We start from the raw sequence: 27,790 nt of genomic DNA on the forward strand, positions 1-27,790 counted from the left end.
AAAGTAACGCAAAGCAGCGCATATCGCTGCTTTGCATTACTTTGCGTCATGGGGGCGTACCAAGGGTGGAGCATGGGTGTTCCCATGCAACCTCCCAAGGTTTCTCATGCTAAACCCAATTTACTAAGTAAAGTAGATTGGGTTTAGCGTGAGAAAACTGTGCCCTGCTCAAGTAGGCACAAGGAAGGAGCAATGTTTCATTTTTCCTTCCTTTTCCGACTTTGCACGTGTGCTGCAATGTACAGCACACATACAAAGAGGGAAAAGGTTTGAAGTAAGTCTCAGCATAGTATTTTATACTGGAAGGCTACCCTTCCAGTACAAAACCTTTGCTAGACTCACAGAGTCACCCTTGCACCATGGCGCAAAGGTGTCTCCGTGGTGCACGGCAGCTGATTTCAGCACCGGCGCTAGTGAGAGGGGAGGAGAGTGCCATATTTTAGTAATTAGGGTGCTCTCCTCCTCTCTCCTTTTCACGTAGCACAGCGCAGCATTTGCGGCTGCTGCAGTGCGCTATGTGGAAAGTAGGTAAATCTCCCACATGGTCTTGGTTGGGACGTGATGCATACAAAATAAATCAAAACTAATGCTGCGATTCTATGGAATGAAAAGAAGGAAAGGATGATTCGAGAATCGTCTTGCTTTGCAACTAGCCTCTCGAAAACCCCTCAATCGGTCTTCCTTCCACGAGACTTTGATCTAACTATGCAAGTCAAACTTTCAGTGCTAACTCCCTGATGTAACTGTACTTAATTTGAAGGCGATCCTGTGTTTTTACTTTTATGACATATCCTTATGTTATCTCTACAATGATCATCTTTCCCCATGTTTAAGCTATGTAACAATTGAAAAAAGTATGTTATATTAAGTCATGCAGGTTTGTAGAGTGCGATATCACCCGTGAGGGTATCCTGTATTTTCATTTGACGATGACATCATCTTGAATAACCTGTAGGGTTTCCTTGGTATTATCTTGGATTACATTCAGAAAGGAGTTCAGCTGAATATCTTCATGAACTTACTGTCACTGAAACTGGCAGGTTGTGCACAGTTACTCCATTGTGCATGATAGCACATATCACATCGGGGCTTTCTAACGGCTGCTAACATAGCTATTGGCCCAAGGTCTATCAGTATTGGTCTATCTCACCTTATCATCTTCTATTGATGATAGAAGATGGATCCTGCGTGATCCACTGCAACTGGTGAATCCAACACGGACGCAGTGAAGGACAGAACAGAATCATCTCAACAAATCTTGAAATGATATTTATATTTGTACAGCCGTGAGAAACACCAGGGCGAGATACACCAAAGAGGGTGAAACGTGTAGTGCATCTATGCCCTGTATAAATAGGTGGACTCAGCAATTCTTGATACTAAGATTGCATGTACGGCAGACTTTGCACTTTTGAGTAAGTGGGAAGAATAGCACTAATGAATGTCACTAGGGCTCGAAAAATAAAAATAATGTTACCAGACCTGCAATTCTAGTAACTTGAATAATTTATTCGACCTAACAATAATGCACTTGACCCATAGACTCATTTAAAAGTGTGTGATCCCAAGCAAATATTTTATTTCACTGAGTCACCTTTTTCTTCATTATCACATACAAGAGGACAATAATTCACAAACGGTAGTGGTGGTTTTAATGGTAGCACATCATTCTTAGTGTAAAATGGAGAGTGGTATATAGTAATGTTGCCCCTCGAGGTTAAGAACATACACCCCACTACCTCAGGTGTCAACCCACTATGGCTCAACTGAACCCAGTGTATATGTCATATATAGAACTAAACCTTAGCACTCCGATCTATTTAGTAATTCATTCGTTGAAAGTTGTCCAGTGATACTCCATATTAAACAAGGAGCAATGAATAGTTTGCTGTTCAATTTAATATTTGTAAAATACACAAATTTTGCAATATTTTCAATGCATTTAGTTCAAAAGCAAATCTTACTAAGACATGGTGTTACAGAGAGGGAGAATGTAACACATCATCATCAAATAACTTTATTTCGAATCCAAAGAGGAATCATAAAAGTATACACATATAATAAAAACAGTACACACATATTAAAAAAGAGAATGTAACACAATAAGACTCCCGTAGAGCGGTGGATCGGCAGCCGACACGGGTTTCATTACAAAGTAACTTTTTCAAGGCTTAAAAAAATTCCATAGAGTTCGTTCAAATTTTATAAAGATCCAGGGTCTCCTTGTTAAGATGACCGATTCCTATTTAGTAACTTCGTGGATGTCGTCCGAAGTGATAACAGTACCAAATAATCTCAGTGGGTCAGATGCTATTCCTTCCAACATAAGGGTATAGTGTCCCTTGGCATTCAATCAGCTTGTCTAAGCCAAAGCTAGGCCGGTGCTGCCTCTAAAGGAACTGGATCCTATTACATCATGGACCAAAATAAGCCCAATTTTCCGAGGGAACGGAGGGCTGTGATATGCCCCTTTAGCTGTTGAATTTCATTGTGTAAAACCGGCCGTCCCGAGAGGTTCGTCAGTGCACCTTTAAATCTGTGAGTTTAGTTTGCCTGCTGTACGAAAAACTATTTTGTTTGATTTAATAGACTAAACGTTGGCTACATGTATGGTAAAAATCTAGCCAACACATGGAGTATGCATGACCTCTGACTTTCCTCCTAGTTCCCTAAAAGCATTGTGATCAGGACGGGGACAGGAATGTTTCTCAGTTCAAATTTGAAAATTCTCACTTTTAATAAATACATCACTAAAGCATGGTGTGGTAGTGCACTGTCTTTACAGACAGACATTTTCCATTGAAATGAGCCAAACCTTCCCCTTGACATGCAGTTTTACTGATAAAACTGTGGAGCGTACAAAAGAAGTGTGCAAACAACTTTCAGCAAATATTCATCATTTGTGATGACCTAGTGAAATATTCTGATTTGTATTAATCCCAATAATCCTTGTTTACATTTCACTTCAGAATTAGAAAAAAGTGCCTAATTACAGAAATATATTTTTAAACATTTGTACAGTTTATTTACAAGCTAGCTAAACGTTGTGTGCACAACAGATTTGTGGCAATTCACTTTACATAATACTTTAACTTGGCAGTCAGAGAAAGAAAAGTAAACACCAATCTCCAGGATGAAATAAGCAGCAATCTGTAAGACATGGGCTGACATTAGACCTCTGTCTTTGAACACACAGCAAATGTGACAAGATAAAAACAAGATTTAAAGGCATCTTTACTGCTCCTTCCCTTTCTGAATGAACAGAACACCTGTTCTTTGCCAGCTCAAGCTCTCTCGCCAGACTGGGCCAGTGGGCCCTAAAAACAGCTCATTCTGATAAACTCTGACTCGCCATAGCGAGCAGGCGAGTAGATTTATCAAAGCCTGGCCATCCATTCTGTAACCTGAAGGTAAGCATTCACACCATGCAGCTCTTGTTCACAAGTTTCTACCCTACAATCAAACTCACAAATAAACTGTAAGTATGTACATTTTGATAAACGAATATGCATTTTTTGCTGCTGTAATTCTAAGCTTTAACTTACAAATATTGCCAGAATCTTAGACACTGCGACTTCCAAATAATTATGATCAACAAACACAGACACATATTCCTGTTTGGTAATGATGGGTGTGCTACAACAGCTAACACAAAGACATATTCAATGACATGACAAGTGAAAAGGAAGTGGAGCATTACATTTTCAGCTTTCCCCATGTTGATAAATGTTTTATATCACCTACAATCATTTGATACTGTTGAAAGCAAATCAAACTCCCTTTTGGAATTTACTCTGTTAGTTGTACATACCGCTTGTGCCTAAACAGCCAATGTACTATGATTAGAAACAGGTCCTGGATAGAAGGTTAGAATGTTTATTTACCTTGCGTACAATTCAATAGTTTCTCCTTAATCTATTTTTAAATGCTGTAAACTTCTTTCTACTACCCCACTACTCAGAGTCTCACCTGTGTTTATAGGTTTCCGAAGAAATCAAACTTTGTGATGGAGATGAGTGTGCCTACTTCAGAAATCCAAGGAAAACAATTGTGAAAAATATTTTGGTAAGAGACAAAACATTTTTTTTTGTCATTGAAGCCTAATGTTAAGATTTGTAATGTGGCTCATTGCGCCCTACAAAACTTCTGAATAAATAAAGAGGCAAATAGAGTAGACCTATAGCGAACAGGGCCTATTGTTGATAAAAAACACAAGAACATATGGACAGTCATTAAACGGGCCCGAAAATAGTGTAGAGGCAAGTATTGTGTTTGTGGAACTGGCCACACTTAAGGACTGTTGGGAAGGCATGATGGTCACTCCTGTGTTTAATGGAGATGGGGAGGGTATGACATGTTTTGCTGCCAGTCCTGAGAAGATCTGCCCACTCGAGCACACTGTTCTCAGTAGTGGAGCCACCAATGCATGTAGCTAAGCACTGTGAAGTGCACTTCTTCTTGGGAAGAGGGAATGCATGTAGCTTGTGGGAAATCTGGACTTTGAAATCACAATTTCTAAAACCTTTTGTGCATGAAAATGTCACATTGTTTTACACATACAATTCCAGGTTTGGAATTCATAAAACCTGAATGTGTCCATGCATAACATTAAACCACAGTGGTGTGAAATTCCACATTTAGCATCAGAGCAGCAACTGCCTCTATAATGTAAAGAATGTAGAGACTGCCTAACCTTTTTAAGAGTTCCCAAGTGAAAGAAACAGGTGTTCACTACACTTCCATCCTGGAAGCAATAGAGATGTCTGATAGAGACTAGCACCTGATTCCTTACCTTTGAATAGTCTCCAGGCTTAAAACTGGATCCGACAAAATCTTCAGCAGTACTTATGCACGCGGTAGGCGACGCCGATCGTCTCCGCGTCTGCATTGTAGATGTCAGCCGCACCAGATGAGATGTGCCTATGTAGGCACCACCCTAGCATGCAGACACTGGTTACTTTCTTTCCACACCATCAGCACAGAACTGGAAGAGCTACCACAGTAATTGTTTGACTTTCTTTTTGTCTAAATTATTTTGAGGTTTCAGCTTCCAGTGTGCCTCAGGGATGTCCCCTTAGAAATCTGTGGTTTTTAAACCCTGGTAAGCCTGTCACAAGCAAATGTTGATGACAGTCCCCTACCTGGTTTGTTTGTGGTGCTTGCAGCTGTACCATGACTCCATGGCCTGCCTCAATTGCCGTACTAGAACCCCAAGAGTGATTCCAAGGGCTAGTCTGCTGGCCTCCTGTTCAGAGTCACAATGACATAAGAGGCTCACAACCACCTGAAGCAGCATCCAGATCCAGCTGGAGCAAGCCCCTCACCTCCAAGTGGTGCCCTTCAGGTGCTAGATCCTTGTTGTGGCCTCAGCGAGGGTGAATTGATGTTTTTGGGCTCTTTGTGACCACCGACGGGACCGTTGGTGCTAAAATCTTGTCACTCTTCATGCCACAGCAAAGACCGTCAGTAACGTCAGTCCCGCTCTTCACACTCCATCGACAACCATCTGTGATGCCGCCTCCACCTCGAGTGGGACTCTTTACGCTAGTCCAAGAGGATAACTTTTTATTGAACATTATGATCATTAGACAGCATGAAGTAACTAGTTAGTCAATTTGGGAATTAATATATTCAAAATAATCAAAGTATAATTTTGCAAGAGGACTAACACAAAGTCTGCCTCTGATGAAAACCCAAAAAAAGACAAAGTAAATCAGTAAACAGACTGACATAGAGTCTGCCTCTGAAGAAAAAAGCCAAAGGACTGGTTCATCTCCGAATCAACACAGCTTTTATCATATTTGAGAATACAGAAGCCAGACACATTTCATGGTATATGACTTAACAGGGATGGATCGGCAATGTTACAAACACGTAAACTAATCAATTTTTACCAAACAAGATACTACTAGGGAAACCTACTTTCTAATGCATTATATTGGTTAGATTACGCATAACTAATTTAGGAAATGTATTGCCATTTTTTAGGGGAACATAACAATAGATGAAATTAACAGCACTTCAGCAACCTTGGAACGTCACAAAAGAAAAGGAGCATTCCAAGCATTGCTTCCTCGAGAGAACACAAATATTACATGTTATGCTCGTACAGACACTACAATTAAGGCTTCATTTTAAATAATTTTCTCGAAATGGAAAAACAAACAAGAATAGAGATAGAAAAAAAACTCATTCTCATAACCGAACGTGCAGCATCATTCTGCAAATATGACTAGCTGTCCATTAAGCTGACTGCAGCCTCGTCATTCTAACCGAAACACTTTAAATTAGGGATTATTTTCTAGGATGCAATACCAGGTGTGCTCGCCACCCAGCGAGGTCTCACCAAATACCAGTGTTTGCTGGGGTCCTGAGGAGGGTGCGGATGGAAACTGTTCCAGAGCCCCTCCCTCTGAATGTGGCCCTTGTGTCCATCATGGTCTTTCACCAATCTTGACCTGAGGAAGAGCAGGATGATGTCACAAGATTCTTGTAGTTATCACGTTGGCAATCTTCTACTGATGTCAAAGAAGAGGCATCAGGCTCTTTGAATTGGGGGGTGAGTGGCTGCTTGGTGTAAACATACTCACAATAACCTCACTCCTGGCAAACCATAAGAAACACAAAACAGCTCATGCAATCCAGTGTGAGAAGACAAACACTGAATGTGTAGAGTTAAATCATGTTTATTACACATACCAATTTCAAGCTTCACCATGTGTGTGACTGAAGGGTCTTGTTTTTGTTTTGAGCCTATATGGGAAGTGCTTTCATGTAGGCCTTTAGTTTGAGTTTGAGTTTAAATCACTTCTAAAGCGCACGTACACCTAACGGTTTCATGGCGCTGTGGTTCACTGAACCTCAATTAGCAGGTGGACCAGGAGGCAGGGGAAAAATCATTGGGAGAAGGCCTGTGAAAAAAGAAAGGTTTTTAATGCTTTATGAAACAGAGGATAATGGGTGAGGGACCTGAGGTGAAGCGGGAGACAATTCCAGAAAGTGGGGGCAATAGTGGAAAATTTGGAGCCTCCCCATTTTTTTCGGCGAAAACGGGGGACAGTCAGCAGATGTTGGGTGGATGATCTCAGCTCCCTAGCAGGGGATAGATTCTAATCTCAGAAGAGATAAAGGCGGGGGCGGATCCTGACTGGGCCTGAAAAGAAATACAATCCATTTTGAACAATGAGCGTTCAAGGATAGGGAGCCAGTGGAGGTATTTTAGAAGGGGAGTGACGTGGTGTGACTTGGACAAATTATAGACTAGCCGAGCGGCCTGGTTCTGCACCAGCTGAAGCCGTCGAACATTGTAAGCAGGCATGCCGCAGTATAACGCGTTGCCGTAGTCTGGTCTAGAGACGACCATAGCCAACACAATGAGTTTAAGGGCAGAGAAAGAGAAAAAGCGGGATACCTTGCGGATAGTGCGGAGAGAAAGGAAGGAAGAGGACACAACAGAGCTCACCTGGGAGTGCAAAGTGAGTTGATCATTGATCTTGAAGCCGAGCGCTTTGACGGAAGAAGAGGGGGAAGGGGGGGAACCCAAGGAGGGGGGCCAGAAGAGAGACGACCAGGGATTGGCACAACCACCTGTCAAAACCAATTCGGTCTTATCCGGGTTTAGTTTCAGGTGGTTGTGGCTCATCCAGTCCCGGATGAAGGTCATAGTGGTTTGAAAATTAGATATGGAGTCGGTGGATGGAGACAGAGTAAAGATGAGCTGGAGGTCATCCGCATAGTTAAATACGGAGACCTCCATTTGTTGAAGGGCAAAAATGAGAGGGGCAATGTATAGATTGAACAGTAGTGGGGAAAGGAAGGAACCCTGGGGAACCCCACACGGCACCTTACAGGGCTTAGCCGAAAAGTCGCCCAGCCGCACTGCTTGGGAGCGGTCCCTAAGGAAGGAAGATAGCCAGACCAGGGCTACCCCGCCGACCCCGGCCGCCCCGACACGGGAGAGTAAGATGGAATGGTCCACCGTGTCGAAGGCGGCAGACAGGTCGAGGAGGACCAGGGCCTGGGGGAGGTTGGTGTCCATACCTTCTCTGAGGTTGTCAAGGACGGATATCGCCACAGACTCGGTGGAATGAGCGGGGCGAAATCCGGCCTGACGGGGAGCCAAGACCTGGTTTTCTTCTACAAAGGTGGTAAGGGCTCTGGTCACGTGTCGTTCCAGTACTTTCCCTAAAAAGGGGAGTAAGGAAATGGGTCGGAAGTTGACTGGGGCGGAGGGGTCGGCGCCAGGTTTTTTCAAGATAGGAAGAATAATGGCTGTTTTTAGAGTTGGGGGAACAACGCCCTGAGATAAGGAGCAGTTGAGAAAGGAGAGAGGTGGTAACATACAAGTTGTGAAAATGAGCCTAAGGATGTGAGCAGGGCAAGGATCTAGGGGGGAACCAGATTTGACCAAGGATAGAAGGGAAAGGAAAGAGTCTTCGGTTAGTGGGGGGAATGAATCAAAATGCGCCTTTGCAGGAGGGCTAGGGGAATTGTAAAAAGAGAGCGAAGGAGGAGGAATATTGGCTTTGATTTTGTCAATTTTATCCAAGAAGTAGGTGTTCAAGGACTCACAAAGAGACTGTGACGGAGGGGGTTTGAGAGTGGTTCTGTCAGCATATGCAAGATTGTGAACTATAGAAAAGATTTCTTTAGGCTGGTTCTCGGCGGCTAAGATTTTGGAAGAGAAATATTCCGTTTTAGTAGTTAAAATAGTTTTTTTGTATTGCAATAGGAGGGAAGTGTACTGGGATTTAAGGTTGGGGCAGTAGTGGCGTCTCCAAGCTCGTTCGGCATGGTGAACTGAGAGTTTCAGCACCTTCAGTTCCTCACTGAACCATCGGTTGGACTCATACGGCCGTTTAGAGGAAACTCATCGGAAAGGAGCAATTGAGTCACAGCCTGACTGGAGCCATGAATTAATAGAATCAGCTTGTACTGTAAGCGGTAAACCAAATAAATCGGGGCAGAGGGGAAGGAGTGTGGAGGCCACTTGAGAAGCGTCAATCCGGCCCCAAGAGCGTGCCCAGATATTTTTAGGAAGTGAGGGATTGGTGGTTAGGAGAAGAGGTGAAGAAAAGGAAATCAAAAAGTGATCAGACCAAGAACAGGGGGAGATAGAGAGAGACACAATAGGGCAGTTGAGAGACCAAATCTGGTCGAGAGTGTGACCCTGATTGTGGGTAGGGGAGTGAACATAGGAATTGAAATTGAGAGAACGAAGGGTGTCAGAAAATTCTTTGGAATTGGAACATTCTACGGGGTCAGAGGGCCAGAAGTTAAAATCACCTAGCACCATGATGGAGGAATTATTAACCGCTAGGGTGGCCACCAGATCTTGAAACCCAGGAAGAAAGGCTTGGGAAGGTTGGGGGGGACGGTACACGAGTAGGCAAGTGAGAGTAACTTTGAAAGAAAGAGAGCGGACTACTAAGAAATCGGAAGTACCAATAGGGGGGAAGGTAAGAGGCTGAAAGAGGAATTCTTTCCGAGCGATCAAGGCAACACCACCGCCCGCTTTATCCGTGGATCGGTCAGCTCGAATCGCGTAGTAAGTGGTTGGGAGAGCTGCCAATAAAGAGGGGAGAGAGCTATCACGAAACCAGGTCTCTGTGAGAAATAGGAGATCAGGTTTGTATAGGTCTAAGAGGACAGAGAGCTCGTGATAGTGCTTAACAGCAGAACGCGTGTTGAGGTAATAGATGGAGAGAGAAGCAGGTGTAGGTGCAGCAGAGAGCTCAGGACGGGAGACGAGGGGATACAAGGGGGGGTGAGAGGAGGAAGGAAAAGAGGATGGGGGTATGGAGGCTGTAAGTCCCAAACTGTCAATGTAAGAAGTCACAGAGTCATTTATCGGCCAAGGGCCTTGAAGACCGTGAAGTTGGGCTGACGAGTATGTTATGTTATGTACATTTATTACGCGCACAGATACTCAAAGAGTGTCCCGGCGCGGTCAAGGAAGAACCAAAAGAAAGGAGGGAATTAAGAGAAGAGATACGTTTTTAACCGTTTTTTAAAGACCACCTGATCTTCAATAGAACGTAGTGATAGGGGGAGCGTGTTCCAAGCGCGGCCAGCAGCCACGACCAGAGAGGCGCCGCCTAACCGGTGCCGCTGAAAGACAGGAATCTTCATTAGCCTAAGTGCCGAGGACCTCAAAGAGCGACCCGGCACGTAGAACGAGAAGCGTTTCTGTAGGTAACCGGGACCTTGTCCATGCAGCGCACGATGGGCTATGGTGAGGGTTTTAAAGGCAACACGAGCTTTCACTGGAAGCCAATGGAGGGAACGACGATAGCCATGAACGTTCTGCCTACGACCCAGCCCACCCAGCAAGCGAACAGCCGCATTCTGGGTCACTTGCAGCTTGTTAAGGGCATAGGCTGGAATCCCAGCATAGAGGGCATTAGCGTAGTCTAAACGGGACAGAATAAGTGCCCGAACCACCGATTCCCTGGCCGCTTGCGGAAGCAGCGGCAAAAATCTTCTCAACACTCTGAGTAGGCCAAAACAGCAACCTGACAAGCGTTTGACCTGACTAGAGAAGGAGAGATTACAATCGAAATAAACTCCCAGATTCTTCACGGTCTGGCTGCTAGAAGCCGGAGGTGGGAACTCGGGAGGCCAAATTAACTCTCTAAACCCTGAGGGGAAATTACCAAACATCAAAACGTCCGATTTATCCTCGTTGCATTTTAAATGAGCAGAAGCCATCCAAGCAAAAACCGAGGAGAGACAACTCTGCACAAGGGCCACCGAGGATCCCTGCTTATCCCAAGTGAACAGAAGTTGAGTGTCATCGGCATAAGCAATAACCTTAGCCCCCAACCCCTCCGCTAGGTAAACCAGAGGCGTAAGGTAGATATTAAACAGGAGGGGGCTAAGGGAGGAACCCTGGGGGACCCCCGTGCCAACCTGTCTAGGTGAGGAGGCCACCGGTAGTATCCAAACTTGCTGGAGCCGGCCATCCAAAAAGGATTTAATCCAGCCCCAGGCGAGGCCAGATACCCCAATCTCCGTCAATCTATCAAGCAACAGAGAATGGGGGACAGTGTCAAAGGCTGCCGACAGGTCAAGCAGCACTAAGGCTGCCTTCCCGCCGGCGTCCAGACACTCTCGGATAGATTCAGAGACCTCCACAAGAGCACCTTCCGTGCTAAAGGAGGGACGGAAGCCAGATTGGGCGGGATGAAGAAGTCCTCTACTCTCGACAAACTCCGACAGCTGTTTATTCACTATTTTCTCACAAACCTTAGACAAGCCAGGAAGGAGAGAAATAGGTCTGTAGTTGCCTGGGGTGGAGGGGTCGAGGGAAGGTTTCTTCAATAAAGGAAGAATTTTAGCCTGCTTCCAACGGCTGGGAACCCTGGCTTCCTGCAAAGACAGGTTAATAATGTAATTAACCTCCACATTCACCGTCTCAGCCACCGCGGCCAAATGTCTTGCTGGGCACGGATCGTCCGGAGAGCCGGATTTAAGACCTTGAAGGATTCTCAGGGAGCAGGACAAATCCACCGGGGAGAACTTGGACAGGGAGTGAATAGGGATCAAAGCTACCGGACAAATAGCCGATGAGTCCAAAGAAACAGAGGGCCCGTCAGCACCGACCGGGCAGGGGAAGCAGCTTTGTATCTTAAGAATCTTGCCCCGAAAAAATGCAGAGAGCGTCTCGCACCAATCCACAGAGGCCGGCAGGATGCTACTCTGCGCAACCGGGGACATAAAACTTTGAACAATAGCGAAGATCTCCTTGGCATTGTTCTGAGCCAGATCAATCCGGGTGGTAAAGAACGCTCTTTTAGCAGAGGAGATAGCTTTATAATACCTCTTCTGAGCCTGCCTGAGCTGCGCCTTAGCAGCCGGGCAATAGTCTAGCAGAGGTTGGTATGGCAATTGCCGCCATAGAACACAGAATCCAGTTGGAGAAAGCAACCAGACACTGATCGAGGTCTTGAGGCAGGACTGGCCTGTTGTCCTCCAGCGCCCTGGCAAGAAGGATAGGGTCAACTTTCTTAAACGCTGGTTTAGAGCCGAAGCTGGATCTATTGCTAGGTGAGGACACTGACCATGAAAAACCAATAAAATAATGGTCGGACCACGAGACCGGAAGCGGCGCTTTAATTGAGATAGGAAAGTTAGAAAGGATAGGATCAAGAATATGGCCCCCAAGATGGGTAGCCTGATTGATCCATTGTGAGAGCTGTGTGGATTGGCAGATATCAAGAAACTCACTTGTGTCCCTTGAGTTTAAAAGGTCTAAATGGATATTAAGGTCACCTAGGATCATATAGTGGGAGAAACGCAGGGCTCTCAAAGACACCGCCTCCACACAGGCCTGAAGAAAAGTATGAGCCGTGCCTGGTGGACGATAGATCAGAGAGCCCCCCAAAGAAAAATGGGCAGAGCAGCGGATACTGAAATCCAAAACTTCACATCCGTCCCACGTACTGAAAGAGCACTCAACCACCTCCCACGTCTCTTTGAAGATAACTGCCAGCCCTCCACCTCTTCCTGTAGTCCGGTCTAGCCTATAGATTTTATACCCCAATGGGATAGCCAGAGGTACAATCGGATCGGAGGTATTGTCGAGCCAAGTTTCCGTGACAAAGAAAAAGTCCAAAGAGTTGTCCTCCAGAAGCTCGAAGACCTCCGCATGATGCTTTTTCAGAGAGCGGACATTAAGCAGCGCTGCTGAAATAGTGGAGGCGGTACGCGGTTTAGCGCTAGGTGTAGGACCCAGTACTAGTCGAAAACCACAATTCCCACACACGAAGTTCAAAGCCCCGTCCAAGTTAGGGGAGGAGAGGGAATTACAACACGACCCGCGCAGCTGTTTAAGATACTCACTGGAATAGGACCGGAGGCAGGAATCAGTGACCCCAAAAAGGGCAGCATGACTGGCCCCGGTTCCCGACGAGCTGCTGACGGGCGCAGACGGGCTTGCCTTAGGCGCGCCCGCTGCGCGAACGCGCAGCGTGCATTTAAGTAGTGTCGGTGGTCCAGGAGACTAGAGCGCCAACCCAACAAAATGGCGTCAAGCTCTAGGCGCCGGAAGTGAGGAAAAAGTTCACCTCGTAAGTGGTTCAAACTTCCCCAAAGTTGTGCAAATGAGCAAATAAAGATCGTTTTTTAAAACACAAGAATTACTCATTTTAGCAGCCTACAAACGGAAGTGGAGACGAGTTGAAATTGCCCCCAATTCTGTAGTTCACCAAAGCTGTGCAAGGAGCAGATAAAAGGATCGTTTTTTTAAATAAAACACAACAAATACAAATTTTGGCAACGTTAAAACGGAAGATAAAAGCACAATAGCAAGTAAAAAAATAAAATAATGGTTCAGCCCTCAAGCGTAGAGTAGTGTCTCGATAGGGCAGAGAGAGGTGGCCCTTGGTCCGGTCGGTCGCGGACGGGCGCAGACGGGCTTGCCTTAGGCGCGCCTTCGGCGCGCCATCGTCGCGCCCGCTGCGCCCGTCCGCTGCGCTTCCGGTAGGGACACATACTATATACTGGTGAGGAGGAGGTTGGGAGGGGGCGTGGCCTGCACAAGTGGGCGTGTCTTGCTGGCCGCGGCGAATGGCGGCAAGAAGGTCCAAAACACCTCACCCGCTGAAGCGATAGTTCCGCTGTGCAGGGGTGTTAGTGCCTGGAGCGAAGTGAAATGCCCAGGGGTAAGTGAGTAGGTCAATTAAAAACACACAAGTATACAAGTTTTTTGAAAGAATCACTAAGTAAGCTGCTCCCGGCTTTGCCTCAGGAGGATTCGGTGTAATCCTTTACGACCACCGAGGTGCGTTTATCCTGTTGTGGGGCACAGTGCCCGGCAATGTGATGGGTGAGGGTATGTGGGATATGCACACAATATAATTGTATTAAGGTTTAATGGGCTTAGCCATAGGGGCTATGTGCCAATATACCACAAGCATTGGCATAGCCAATAGGTCTCGCCTTTGGGAACTTATAAGCATTTAGCCATGCAACAGTTGCATAACTGTGCGGCTGCGAAAGTGATCGCGATCAAACATCAAAGCGGCCGTGCGGCCACGAAAGTGAAAGTAATCGCGGAAAAGCGCAGCGTGCACGCCCGCGCACCTGCACTGTAGCTCTAGGCTGGCCTGGTAGCACTTTTTGGAGCCCTCTCAAAAAGTCTTGCAAAAAACAAGCCTTGGTAATGCATTGGTTTCGCCTATGTAACAAATAAAGAGCTGCTTTCATCAATCATCGTACGGGAGAAGGAAAGAGCTCCCTGACGAATAACATGGAAGATGACAGGATATGGCGCAGTGACCGGAGCTGCTGACTCGAGAGCTGGGGATCCCGGTTGGGCCACCAACATCCTGGGATTTTGTGCAAATCACTTAATCGCTCCGGGTGATAAATTGTAATATGAATATACTGTAAGAGTAAAAGGAAAAACTTTATGGAAAAACAGTTCCCCCCAAAGTGCTAGTTAACAGTATTTCTGCGGTGGGAAACTGATAAGAGGAACAAGCATTGGTAAATGCAGGAAAATATGCTACAGCCAATAGAAATGGAGGAAAGGTAAATTGCATGGACAGGAACCAAAGAGAAGCCAGGAAAGAGAGGAAGTGGGATGTAAGCCCCTTTAAGTTTATATAAAAGCAATAGATTTCTCCAGCACAGCGCAAGCAAAACCTAAAAAAGGGGTAATCAGAGGTTTTCCTTATATGTAGTGAATGACATTTTGGTAAAACAAGGGCGACAATGTGGCGAAAGGAGACTTACCGAACAGACTTACCATGCACAAGAAACTCGACAAGTTTCAAACCCATTCATCTTAGTAAATTCACAATATTGAGTTGCAAAATTTAAAAACCATGGAAGGTCATTACATGTGGCTTTAACTGATCCATGTAAGTGAGGCGTGCTAGGCAATATGTTTGAATAGTGCACACTTTCCTCACCAACGTTGTAGATTGTGGACACTTGAGCATCGATCTACGGTCTAATTCTTGTTATCAAACATTTTCAGAGGCAAAGGGTACTGAGTAATGAAATTGCTATCGTTTTCCTTTTTCCTTTTTATAGAGCTTGAATATCAGCTGTGCATGTACTGCCACCTAGAGACCAGAGCGATGTATTAGGATTGAATTGCTTGCGTTCATTCACTAAGAAACAGGCTGCCTTCTCTACTTAATTTTCCAGCTTCACTTCTTGTTTCGCCTTATAGTGATGGCCCATTGGGTCATGGGCCTAGCCGTATTTAAAGCTATGTGGCTGCCCTTTAACCTCCATCAAACATGTCAGTGAATTTCGATTTACTTTGATGAAAACGAGTCCTCTGCTTTTTAAAGCATTAGGTGGCCACTTGTTACTGTATTTTTTTGCTTTACGACTTTTACAGTCCTATTTTTCTCAGCTTTTCATTCTCCAGTATATCATAATCCATTTTGAATTTTAGGGCCTTCATCTAAAAAAAATCTGACCAAGGAAGGTTACGACCCGACCGGATGGTAGATTTACAAATTTTGGAACTTCACAGCAAATTATTGGATGTGTCCTTGTAAACTTGTGTGCCACAAGTTTTCAGCCATATTCTTTGTGAATTCTGCTATTTAACCATATAGTGCTTGGACAGGGAAACACAGAGTGGCTGTAAAGCAGCTGCTCTGTATTTCTCGTGAATGCGCTGCCCGAGGGCAGCATGAGAGCGCGGCTGCCCTGGGGGCTGTTGTGTTGTGGGCCAGGCCCACATGCTGGTGAATCAATAACGCAGACACCGTTAGTGGGGTACTACAACTGGCCACGAGCACGTGTACCCGGGCCCTTTTATTAACAGGCTCACGTCACTTGTGACGCCTGTGAGGGATGCATGTGGGGGTGCAAGTGTGCCCGCTCCCATTGTGGGAGTGGCTACTAACTCTGCATTTGTCGAGACACTAGAACGTGTCTCGCAGGACACAACAGGGGCTGAGTATTCCTCATAATGCGGCGCACTTTCCTTCATTGAACCGGGTGCTCCTTTATAAAGGTGTGCCAGGCGCAATGAAGGAAAGTGTGCTGCATGTGTAATGCGGCCCCTGGAGCCAATTTTGTCTTTGTCAACCATTATAGGATTACCGAACAAACTATTCAAAAGAAGTTTGCAAGTATTGCCAAAGTTTTGTCACACAGCCCATTTGCTCCACACCTCACATTGGTTGCCTATGGCGCCTTCTTTGCTTGAGCCAACAATGTCTCCATGACCGGGCACAGTAGATCTTTGTAAGGCTGCCCGGGGGGGGGTTGCGCAGCGGCCCGCCCCTTTGAGGGTGGCCGCCTTAGTGCCACAGGAAGGCACAGGGGTGGGAGGTCGTGTCCCTGGGATGGCCCAAGGGAGACCCCAGCAGATAGCTGCTTCCGGCGGGGAGGAGCCAGGGGGGTACATATTCTGTCTCCGCCCCCTCCTCGCCCTCTTGTCCGCTCGTTCGCCTTGTCACGCTACGTTGTGTTCCTTCGTGGTGCAGGGCGTGGCCCTGAGGGAGGCATGCTGGGGCGGCCGCGGCTCGCTGTCCACGCGGGCGGGGGCCTCCCGCGACCAGGAACGGCGGCCCGGGGGTTCGAGTCAGGCCAGCACCTGGTCACCTTTCTATAGATTTTGCGGTTTTTAGGATTATGCTGGTACTTATGAAGTGCAACCTATGCCCAGAAAGTATACCAAGTTTTTAATAATATGTGAAAATAATGAAGTATACCATTACTAGATGGCCGTATTGTGCCACATCGTTTGCCTCTTCTGGGTGCGGTTTTACTCGACCCAGCTGCATTATTGTTCCTCACAGCCACATCCTCCAGGGGTAGCAGAGGGCCTGGAGCAAACAGATAATTATGTAAGCACTTGCTAGCACCGGGCAACTAGGACTGGGGGTTGAGCATGACAACGGCTTGTCGCTTGTCTTAGAGATTGGGTGACGTTGCTTGAGTTCTACCGGGCTGGGACTGTCGAAGTACACGTGGTGAGTCGGCCACCTTGGAGGCATGCTCCTGAAGGGCTAAGGTGTATACAGCATCCACCAAGGGGCAGGTGTCCTCCGCCACAGTAGATTACCTCGGGGGCCCGAGTCGGTCAATGGCATAGCGTGAGGGGCCCGTTTTGTTGTGTCCGTCAACGTCCCTTGACCCGGAAGGAGATGTGATTTCCCGGCTATTGCCTGCAGTGGGCCAGGCAGGTTGACCTGTTGTGTGATTTCTTGGTGGCCACTGCTTTACCAGCCTTTTGTGTACGTCGTTCATCGCTACCGGCCCAACATCGTACTCTGGTGGTAATGCATGCAGATGTCTTTAAAGTATTTGGTAACTCATTAGATGTTGTAAACAGACCTGGGGAAGCAATGATCTGCCTGACTTAGCCTGGGCTCACCCTCACCGATAATGACCACGGCTGTCACTGTGGGTAATGCACACCCTTCTTCGGGATGGTCTCGGGGCCCGTAGGTATCCCGGGTGCCCTCTAAAAAAAAAAAAAAAAAAAAAAAAAAAAAAAAAATTCACACTGAAAGGGCTTGGGAGTGTAAACTTTAGTAAGTTTGGCTAGCAGTGTTGGTGACCCGGCCTTACCATGCCTGAACAGAGGCATTTATCAAGAGGCTATGCCTGTCAGCCACAATGATGTCGCATTATCCTATGCACCATAGAGGCTTAGTCTAGCCAGTATTGATGTGAGATGGGAGGTTGATTGGGAGTACTCCTGCCTCAGCGGTTCTGGGGGGGGCCTGGTTGCAATGCTTTGTTGCAATGGCAAATTAGGCCGAGTGGACTTGGAACGCCTAGTGTTGAGTGAGTGTTATTGTTACCTGGTCGTTCTTGGCCTCCTGAGGGTAGGAAGACCTAGCAGCAAGGAACAGCTAGGGGTTTTCGTGTGCTTCAGTGACCCAAAAAAATGAAAAAAAATAAAAAAATAAAAAATAAAAAAAATTCACCGGGGGCCCTGGCTCGCACGGTAGTGGGCAAAGATCACTCACGACACAGGTGCTGAGGCCTGGCGTTGGGCTCCCAGGTTACTTCGGAAGGGCTAGGCCTCCAGATGCTGAAAGGATGTCCGTTGTTATTTACTCGCTTTTGTACGATGGGTTATTTCCTGGGTCTTCCAGGGGTGTAGAGCATTAGGTGCTTGTCTTTCCATCGGGTCGGTTTGATGCGGGATGGTGGTTTTTTGGGGCAGGTCACAGGCTGCCTCCTCTCGCTGTTTTGTAATTCTAGGTGTGGTCGGGTCAAGTGACGGAGGAGAGCATTCATCGCCTGGTATAGCTGGGCATGAAGGAACGCCAGGCAAGATTGTAGCGTAGGCAGATAGTGGTACTTATCGGGGACTGGATGTTGGTCTCAATGGCATGCCGCCATGCTAGGGGACCATGTACCTAGGTCACGTACATCAGGCAGTGACAGGTGAACTGGGACCATGTGTACTAGAATATACAGGAGTGGTTCCCACCACGGTCGGTCAGATGGGAATTTGTCATCTTGTTTCTCACTGGATACCCTCACTCCATCACGCCTATTGTAAGCTGAGGATGCCTGTTGACGCTGTTAGACCTGCTATTAGTTAGTACACTCACTGTTGTGCCTTGGCCCGGTTTGTCTCGCATCAGGGCCAGTTTAGGGGTACCGGCGAGTTGTTTGCTCCACGGCTGAAGCGGGCGCTGCTAGAACAGGGCAAGATTGATGAGGCCAGGCAGCATGACAAAGGTCTTTTCGGCACTGGCAGAATGTTGCAGGCTGCGAAGTAGTGCCATTACAGAACATGGATTTGTCAACATTCAGCTAGGAAATGATTAGCAGCAGGAAGGTATTAAACCATGGTGAGCAATTGGTTTTTGGGTTCGTGCTCAACAGGAGCAAGGGATTTGCATTCTGTCCCATCAGGGTCGGGGACCGTCTATAGCACCAGGTACTGTAATGCTGCCATCTTCACCCTGGGCTGGGGGGTCAATGCCTTCCAACTTTACAGCCAGACTCTGAGCAGGCAAAGGCATACTTGCGATGGTGCAATGGGCACTCAGCAGTCGAGTTAGATGGGTCATCATACCCCGGTATGACGCAGTGATGAAACCTAGGCTGTGGCTACACACGACCAGGCACTCGAGGGCAGCTGTGGCGGGGGTGTGCCAGTGCCAAGAGGGTGCGGGTTGCCTGAGTAGGGCTGCTGGCTTGGAGGGAGCACTACTCGGATCGCCACAAGGGCACGTTTGTCTCATAGAAGGTTGAATTGTTACTTTTATGGCATGGTGCCAGTTGCTTTAGTTATGCGCATGTTTCTTGGCAGCGTCAGAAACATTCAGAACTCAATGCTGGTGGTTAGCTTGTTGTCAGGCTGTTCAGAGGTATTTTAGCTCAGGCATGGCCAAGCATGGATTATAGGCCGGTGGTCTGCCCTGGGATTCGTGTTAACAGGCAGGTGAGGCAGCAGAACTTGGAGGGGCTTGGGTTTGGCCTCGGGGTACTAGGGCGGAGCCTGGTTGCTCACTTAGTAGCACGCCCTTGAGTTAGACGAAACAGGTACCTTGATGCGAGCATCAGTACCGGGTAACTTCTCCCGACCTCCAGCACTGGCTGGCAGCTATGCAGGTGGCCTTCCAACAGGGCCATGGTCCATATGATTAAGGGAAGCACCGGGGTAACACTTTGGGCTACAAATCTGCAGGAGAACAATTTGGCTTTCCCAGTATTCAAATAGAGAAGCATTTTACACGTTGTTCTCCTCTGTGGTCACTCTGTCCTGTCTCTCCGTGGTTTAATAGCAGAATTTGGGGAGGGCAAGGCTTCACATTGGGTGGTGACTGATGGAATACGATGGGCGTACTCCAACGGAGTGAAAGAGGAAGGAAGGCAGGCTTGTCAACCCTTACCTCCTCCCGCATGGGCACTGCCAGGCAGGAGTGGGCGGAGCCTGGTTGCTCACTTAGTAGCCCGTCCTTGAGTTCGACGAAACAGGTACCATGGATGCGAGTATCGGTACCGGGGAACGTATCCTGCCCTTCAGCACTGGCTGGCAGCTATGCAGGTTGTGGAAGTGGCCTTCCTCGGGGGCGATATGGTCCACATGATTGAGGGAAACCCCGGGGTAATGCTTTTGGGCTACCAATTAGCAGGAGAACATTTGGCTTACCCAGTATTCAAGATAGTGAAGAATTTTACACGTTGGTCCTCCTCTGTGGTCACTCAGTCCTGTCTCTCCCTGGTATACTAGCAAAAGTTTGGGAGGGCAAGGCTTCTCATTTGGTGGTGACTGATGGAATGTGATGGACATACTCCAACTGAGTGAAGGAGGAGGTAAGGCGTGCTTGTCAACTCTTACCCCTCCCGCATTGGCACTGCTAGGCAGGAGTGTCTTGTCAAGGGGATTGTTCTTCAGCCATTCAAAGGCTACATTGGACCAACGCCTAGTTTTAGGTTTACGGTCATTTCAGTCAAAATCCACGGGGGAGTTAGAAAGGATGAGGGCACCTGTCCTGAGGGGCAGGCCGCCCGCCGGTCCAGCTGGGCGTAGATTGTCTTGGCTGGACCTTGGAGAAGCCCGGCATCAGTTGCTGTAGGTAAAAAGGTCTACCTGGAGCCATGCGCAGTTGCGCAGAGCAAAGAGGTTTTGGGCTTCATCAGGCATGGTCTTATACACGCCAAGTCCACAGGGTGCCGGGAGGGAGATGGGGTGCACCTCTCTAGTTTAGGCACGGTTCTTTTCCTACTGGACCTAGGGGAAGCTTTGGCTGCAGCAGGTTGTAAGGAAATAGGTCTACCTTGGTGGGGGGCCCTGGTAGTGACGGTGGCCACTCCCAAGGCTGTGGAGGAGTTACAGGGCGATCCAGGGTCTGCACATACCAAGGGGTATAGCATGCAGCAGCACCGTGTGGTGCTAAGCCAGGATACCCAGGGATGTTTAGCGTGTCCACTGGAAGACCGACGGCGCCCCGCTATCCGACAGGCGGTTGTGGGTCTGAGCAACCGGGGGCTGCCATGTATGCTCCGCCCACCCATCACGGGGGGGGCGTGTGTAGCAAGTGGACTGGTGGTCCACAGGTGGGAGGGGGGGACCCTCCCAACATTAGGTATACACCAATTGGCGTTGCCATGGTGACACTAGGCTTATCAGACGGGCAGGCGGCATAGGGGCTGGCCTGCCCTGGGATCGCCCGTAAGATAACCCACCATGTTTGCATATTGCTTATGCTAATAAACCTGCAGCAATATTTCTCCACTTACTTTCAGTGTCGTGTGTTTTTATTTATGTACTTATGTGTGTTGTGATAACTGTTGCCGATATTGGCACTATAAATGGTGCAACAAAACATACATCTCTGGTTCACCGGATTTCCTGTGTTTGACGCAGTTTTGCCGTCAGATCTATCACCCCCTCCCCCCTTCCAGTTCGGCGAATCCGGAGAGTCGTCTGCCTTCTGATAAAGGCTTGGCTCTTTCGTAGGTACTGAGCAGACGAGCACTCGGCCAAAGCTGTGTGACGTAACAGTTTACCGAAACATCTAAGAACTGTACAAAAGAAGTTATAAAAATATCAAACACCATCCTACTAGAAACCAATCAGAACTCAAATATAATGCAAGCCAATGGTGTGTGTTTGACCAGGAACTAAGCAACCTCTGAAGCTGGCAATGGAGGGAGGATGAACACAGGCTGGTCTTCCTGGTAAAGTTTTATGAATGACTGATACTTAGGAAACACTCTCTGCAACTGACTGGCTACGAAGGAAGGCCTCGGTCAAAAAGTTTACCATCAGACTTTAGTACTTTTTAAGATCTCGCCTACGCAGCAAATAATTAATTAACAATAAATTATTTATCAATACCAATAAATAAAAATAAATATTTACTTAATTACAATTAAATTACTTCCCACCCAGTTTTCTGCCGCTAAAGTGATGATAATTTTAACACCGTGCTTGATAATAAGCCCCAATTGTTTTTATACCCAGGTTAAATGGTTATGGAACATGTGAAACTGAAAGTGCAGCTGTGTGTCATTTTTCTGTCTTGATAGGAAATCTCAGCACATATTAGACTAACAACAAGCATTTGCAATGCATTAAGTTATTGGTATTGTATTATGTTTTGAAAACAAAAATAAAAGGCATTGTGATTTGCAATGTCAATAGCTCAAACTCTCGTAAATGTGAGACCTATTGCATTGCAAATGCTTGTTTGTAGCTGAGCTGGGCTCTGCAAGGCTATATATATATATATATATATATATATATATATATATATATATTCACTTAAAAAACCATAGGTTTCACGCATGTTATAGTTAGGTGGATATTTCACTCGTAAAAAACCAATGAAATTCCCCCGTTATAGTTAGTTCATTGAACTATAACTCGCGCGCCCGCAATCCTGCTCATGACGTTACATATTACATCACTCATGACATGGTCAGTGGCATCACTCATGACATCACTCATGACATCATCCTTGTGATAGAGTGGCGGTCGCGCGAGTTATAGTTATCTGAACTAACTATAACGGGGGAATTTCATTGGTTTTTCACGAGTGAAATATCCACCTAACTATAACATGCGTGAAACCTATGGTTTTTTAAGTGAATTTGCAAGGTTTTTTAAATGCTAATTCATAACTATAACGTGTGTGAAACCTATGGTTTTTTCAGTGAATTTGTACGGTTTTTTAAATGCTAATTTATTTATGTATTATTATTTTTTTTATATATGTATCTTACAATAAACTACGTATTAAAAATTATTATTTCTTTTTTTTTGGTTTTTCACCGTGCGCGCACAGTGCGCGCACCCCCGCAATTTTTAAAAATTTTTTTTTTTTTTTTTTAAATTCTGCCTTCGGGGTCCTTCAGGGACCCCCTGACAAAGGCTAGGGGGTCAGGAACTCTCTACCCTGCCCCCTTTTCACGTTCGCCACCTTCCTTTTTCACTCTCACACTGAAAACAAACAAAATGGCGGCCGACACTTCCTGATTTCGACCGATTCGAACGTTGACTAACATGTAACCACCAATCAGAATTACGCTCGCGCACGTTAGGGTGCTCGCACGGTGCGCGCTTATAGATATTTATATGTTTTTAAATGCTATTTTCTCAGGAACTACTGAACAGATTGACACCAGACCTGCAAAAGGCACTTCCCTGACCTGAGGACTACCTCTCTGCCAAATTTCAAGTAATTCTGTTCAGCCGTTCGGGCTGTACCTTCGACTAAAGGTCCTATGGTAAAATGCATGGGGAAAACACGTTTTGGACCCCCCTTTTTTCTCAGCCCCGCTTGACGAATCACCCCGAGACTTTCAGGGTAGGAGCTGAGCGCCTCATTAGTTTTAAAAATTTCGCGAGGATTCGTCAACCGGCGCCAAAGTTATTCAAAATAGAATTTTCAGATTTCCTATGGAAACACGCTCCTAACTATAACTATCTACTGGCGACCACCAGTAGATAATATATATATATATATATATATATATATATATATATATATATATATATAAATATATATATATATATATATTAGGAAAACGTCCTCTGTGTATAAACTGCCTCCTCCACAACGGAAGTCGCTTCGTTACGGGAGGACCCCACAGAAGCGGGTCCTGTTAAATTTCAACAAATCCTTCTCGATCCTTGGAAGGAAAACGAAGCCGTGTGTGGTCCTTCAAAATCTTTATTCCGCCACTTATGCCAAACGCGTTTCGAGTGCCACGCACTCTTGTTCACTGACAAATGAAATCTGAGCAAGCGGCCATTTTTACATTGTTACCCACGTGATTGAATTAAACTACAAAATAAGTGCATTGGAAGACAGACTTGTAGTTCTTTGTTGAAACTGTTACGTATAAGCAGCACGTGGTAGGTGACAATTACGCATTCATTAAAATTCATTTGATATTGAATAAAACAAGCGTAGAACAACTGCATAAAATATATACAAACTTTTCTTTACGATACAGCTATATACACTGTGAATTAAATATGAAATATATATAAATATTAAATATTTTTTTAAATATTTTTATAAAGGTCAGGGCCCAATACAGCAAAGAATGGGAAGAAATCATCATGCATTGGAGCAGGTACATAGACGACCTATTTGTAGTGTGGAAAGGTACGGAAAGTCAAGCGAAATCTTTCATAAATAATCTCCAAACAAATGACCTCAATTTAAGTTTTACTAGTGAAATTAGCCGGACGAGTGTCAACTTTCTAGATGTAACAGTGTTTATAGAAGATGGGAAAATACAAACCAAACTTTACAGGAAACCCACATCTAGTAATACAATTCTACATGCCAAAAGCTTCCACCCGGTAAAATTAAAAAGGAGCATCCCCTACGGGGAATGCCTAAGAACCAAACGGAATTGTAGTAGTGAACAGGAATTGGAAAAAGAAATGAAAATCTTAGAAAAAAGGTTCAAAGCTAGAGGGTATCCTGATAACTGGGTTGGAGATGCAATGCGTAGAACCAATGAAAAGAAAAGAGAAGAAATCTTGTTTAATAATAAAAAAGCAACAAAAAAAGATGAAAAAGAAATAAACAAGGAGTGTAGATTTGTGATGTTCTACAGCATTCAGCATGAAAAACTAAGGAACATCTGCAATAAACATTGGCACTTAATCAAGAATGACCCCATTTTAGGTAAATCTGTCACAAGGAGACCCCAGATCACATTCCGCAAAGTGAAATCCTTTAAACAAGCCCTGGTGAAAAATACTATGAGCAAACCACAACAAAAAACGACATGGCTCACAAAACGCAAGGGATTTGTAAAATGCCCCAAGTGCAAAGCTTGCACACATGGCGTAAATACAGAAAGGTACAAACCAGGCTTTAGTAAACACTCCAAGAAAATTAGAGGCAAGTACACCTGTAAAACAGATTTTGCTGTCTACGTGCTACAGTGCCCTTGTGGCCTGAAGTACGTGGGCAGTACAATATTGGAGGTGCATGAGAGAATTTTACAACACCTCAGGGCTATCAAGAATGGCGATCGGACATATCCAGTCGCCAGACATTTTGAAAAATTTCACAAAAAAGATGTTAAAGGATTATCTTACTTTGTAATTGATGCGGTGATCTGTACACTCATCTAGTCTGAATAATGTTGGTGGGAGGAGCAGGTGGTCTGGAGCGTTGAAAATTCAGATTGGACAAAGGAGATTGTATCTTGGCATCGATATATCGATGACCTTTTTATAATCTGGAGAGGTTCCACGGACAAAGCAAATGATTTCATTCAACACCTTAATGAAAATACTGTGAATCTACACTTCTCAGGGGAGATTAGTTTAGTGGCAGTAAACTATCTAGATTTGAAGGTAGAAGTAAAATCAGGGAAACTAACAACTGACCTTTATCGCAAACCCACAGCAGGGAACAGTATCCTTCATGCCTCTAGCGCTCATCCTGAAAAACTGAAAAATAGCATTCCATATGGCGAGCTCCTTAGATTAAAACGAAATTGCTCAAGAAAGTGTGATTTTGAAAGAGCAGCAGAAAGCAGCCTCAAACGATTCGAGATGAGAGGTTACAATACGAATCTTTTAGAGAACACTCTCGAACGAGTCAGAAAAATACCTAGGGAACAAACTTTGCAAACCAAACAATCTGAGAAAGTTACGGAAGGCCAATTTCGGCTTATCACAACTTACTCCAGTGACACATTGAGGTTGAGGTCTATCCTCAGAAAACACTGGCATGTACTAAAAACTGACCCTATTATTGGGTCTGATGTTTCAATGACTCCCCAAATCACATACAGAAAAGCTCGATCGTTGAAAGATAACCTGGTACACAGCCATCTAGACCCCATTTCCCGCAAACAGGGCACTTTAAAAGAAATGAAGGGCTTTTTTCCCTGTGGGAAGTGTAAAGCCTGCGCCTTTAGCAAAAGAGTATTTCACTACAATGTTAAGGGCTTGCCTAAAGAAAGAGTCATCTCGAAATTTCTGACTTGCCAAACACCATACGTGGTATATTGTTTAAAATGCCCATGCGGGCTCATGTATGTGGGAAGTACAGTAAACAGTGTTAAATTCAGAATTCTGGAACACATGCGGGCGATAGCGAAAAAAGATCTTACCTATCCCGTAGCGAGACACTTCGCTATAAAACATAACAGCAACAGGGATCTGTTGCAGTTTTTTGCGATTGATTGTGTCTTGGCACATGCCAGAGGAGGGGACAGAGTAGCAAGATTAAGGCGACTGGAGTCAAGGTATATAATTGATCTCCAAACTAAGACCCCATATGGGTTGAACTCAGGAGAAGAACTGATTGTACATCTAGGGACCTAGATAATAGATACTCCAGGAGTCATTGCCACTCAGAAATACTTGACCTACTAATTATCAACTGCAATTTTGATTGTGACCCAATGTGTATTATCTGAATATGCTGTCTAGCATTGACTCTCGAAAAATATGTGTCGCATCTTCTTTCTTCTGTTCCTGTTTTTCCCTTACCTTTTTTCTTTCCTTGCACCATTCCTCCTTTTTCTAAATTGATTGTTCTTTACCATTTGACTTATTAGCCAGTAGTGCCGATACACGGCGAAATACTGACAACTGCATAATTATGGTCAAATGAACAGTTTTGTCTGGCACCTACTACGGGGTCACAAATCGCCTGATATAGGCGGACTGCCGATCCACGGCTTTATAACTAAGAGATTGTACTGTGAAACATATCCAATGTGATAATTTTATTTTTTGCATTTGCACTGATGAAATGTTTCATGTATTTCGAAAAACATTAATTGTTTAAATTTCACAGCCAATCCATGATCATATACCCATATATGTTTGTATCTGAACCATTATTTTTTGACCCTTTAAAGATGGCGCCCAAATATCCCGGACCGCTGTTCCCTCTGACCTCCTCTATGTTTAATTTTGAATGATGTATATAAGATGTAGCTTGCAATGAACTTAGTAACAACACTGAGGAAGCACTAGCTCCGAAACGCGTCTGTTGTTTACTCCTCTGAAATAAACGAAGCTGCCATACTACTTACCCGTGAGTGCTCGATTCTTTCCTGGAAACCTGAAGGAGTCATGGAGCGTTAATAGAGATTGCGGTGCACCTCCGCATTTGAAGCACCCGCCTTCAGCGTGCCGCGCTTCCCAGTTGCAGCTGAGCAGGATATATATATATATATATATATATATATATATATATATATATATATATAGTTACGGCCCCTCAGCAGTCTCAAACATTGTGCTGAAAAGCTCTGAACAGGTCAAACCAGGAAAATGTAACCACCAACGGTTCTTCAGGTGAGCTTGGCACTGTCTCTGTTCTCCATTAATAAAAAAAAATGTCAAACCCCGTTTCCAACGTAAGATCCATAAGTTCTTCCAAAATTTACGAACTTTGTGGCAACTATTTTGCTGTTTTTCTTCGCCATGGATGCAGCTGTCTCTGTCCATCGGATCTTTCACGCACTCCGAGTTCAGGTGAGAGGTTCCAAGCAGCAGGGATGCTCTGTCTGGACAGATTGTGACCCTCTTTGTCCTTGTAGGGTCAGCAGTAGGCTGGATTCCTTAGCCTTTGGAGCCGGCTTCAGGCCCAGATATTCAGGACAACACTGGAGCCGGCTCTCCTCGGGATTTCACCAGGGATGGGAATTCTTCCAAGTCGGTGGTCTCACTTCTCAGTTCGGTTGCACTCTCCCTCCCAAGGCTGGTTTGCAACAGATTTTAGCAGGTAAATTTAACTTTAATTGGACAAATTCAACAAGTGAACCAAGCTAACGTTCTCGGACATTCTTTACCTAAAATGTAGCACAATATTACCACGTTCCATTATCCAAAAGCTGTTGTACC

General features: G+C 45.5%; 1 protein-coding gene across 1 annotated transcript in view; it reads left to right on the forward strand.

The window, feature by feature from the left end:
• LOC146863253 (progonadoliberin-2) overlaps positions 1-27,790 on the forward strand; it is a 98,990-nt gene that overhangs the window by 67,347 nt on the left and 3,853 nt on the right. The window contains exon 3 of the mRNA XM_085643350.1: positions 3,982-4,065. Coding sequence (XP_085499476.1) covers positions 3,982-4,065 — 84 coding nt within the window. The remainder of the gene's footprint in view (positions 1-3,981; positions 4,066-27,790) is intronic.

Source organism: Triturus cristatus, chromosome 2_2 (assembly GCF_964204655.1).
Source record: "Triturus cristatus chromosome 2_2, aTriCri1.1, whole genome shotgun sequence".
Lineage (NCBI taxonomy): Eukaryota > Metazoa > Chordata > Amphibia > Caudata > Salamandridae > Triturus > Triturus cristatus.